A 711-nucleotide genomic window follows, 5' to 3' on the forward strand; every position below is an offset into this window, starting at 1 on the left:
AACAATTCTTAATAAGAAATGTAATCATTATCTTGCCCATGTAATTGTAATTCCTCTGTATGGTATTTTCACAATAAAAAAAATCTAAAAAAAAAAAAGTATAGTGTTTAGAAGTCCTTCAAAGTCTGGCATAGGAGGATGTGGATGATCCACTACTTACCTTGCTTTACACTAAAACAGATCAAATATAAATCACAAACCCTACACCGAAGTTCTGGTAGGATCTAACGGGATCTATACTGAATAATAGGCTTACATAAACAGTCAATCAAAATACAACCCATTCTATTACAGAATACACATGAAATATTTTTATGATGATCCTTTAGTCATACTGTCAGTTTAGGTTCCAAATATCTGAAACTTTATTCATCTTGTCCACTGACTCAAATGTACTAAAACCACAAGTTAATATAGAACAAAGAGTATTTTTAAACTTTTAGAATTTTGACAAAAAGTGTTCAAATGAAAGCAGTTCCCAAAATCTCTTTCCAGATTAATCTAATGTGAACAAAAATTAAATTAGGACCAGCAAAGTAAACAAGAACCAACTAAACAGCAGAAGAGATAAAAGTTTCTAAGAACCTGCATAGCCCTGGTCAACTTGTCCTCGAAGCCCACTGTATCCAGATAGAAATGAGCTGTTGTTGGTTGATATAGTCACAGAAATCCTAAATTACATTCAAATTTCTATACTATAGTATGAAAGGA

The 711-nt window shown here is 31.6% G+C and overlaps 1 protein-coding gene across 1 annotated transcript in view; it reads right to left on the reverse strand.

Moving 5' to 3' along the window:
* Ptpn20 (protein tyrosine phosphatase, non-receptor type 20) overlaps positions 1 to 171 on the reverse strand; it is a gene marked incomplete at its 5' end in the record, with an annotated part of 38,703 nt that extends 38,532 nt beyond the window's left edge. Inside the window, one exon of the mRNA XM_013036665.1 lies at positions 161 to 171. Within this exon, the coding sequence (XP_012892119.1) occupies positions 161 to 171 (11 nt within the window). The remainder of the gene's footprint in view (positions 1 to 160) is intronic.
* Positions 172 to 711: the final 540 nt, after the last annotated feature.

This window comes from Dipodomys ordii, unplaced genomic scaffold, assembly GCF_000151885.1.
Source record: "Dipodomys ordii isolate 6190 unplaced genomic scaffold, Dord_2.0 Scaffold333, whole genome shotgun sequence".
In the NCBI taxonomy this organism is placed as follows: domain Eukaryota; kingdom Metazoa; phylum Chordata; class Mammalia; order Rodentia; family Heteromyidae; genus Dipodomys; species Dipodomys ordii.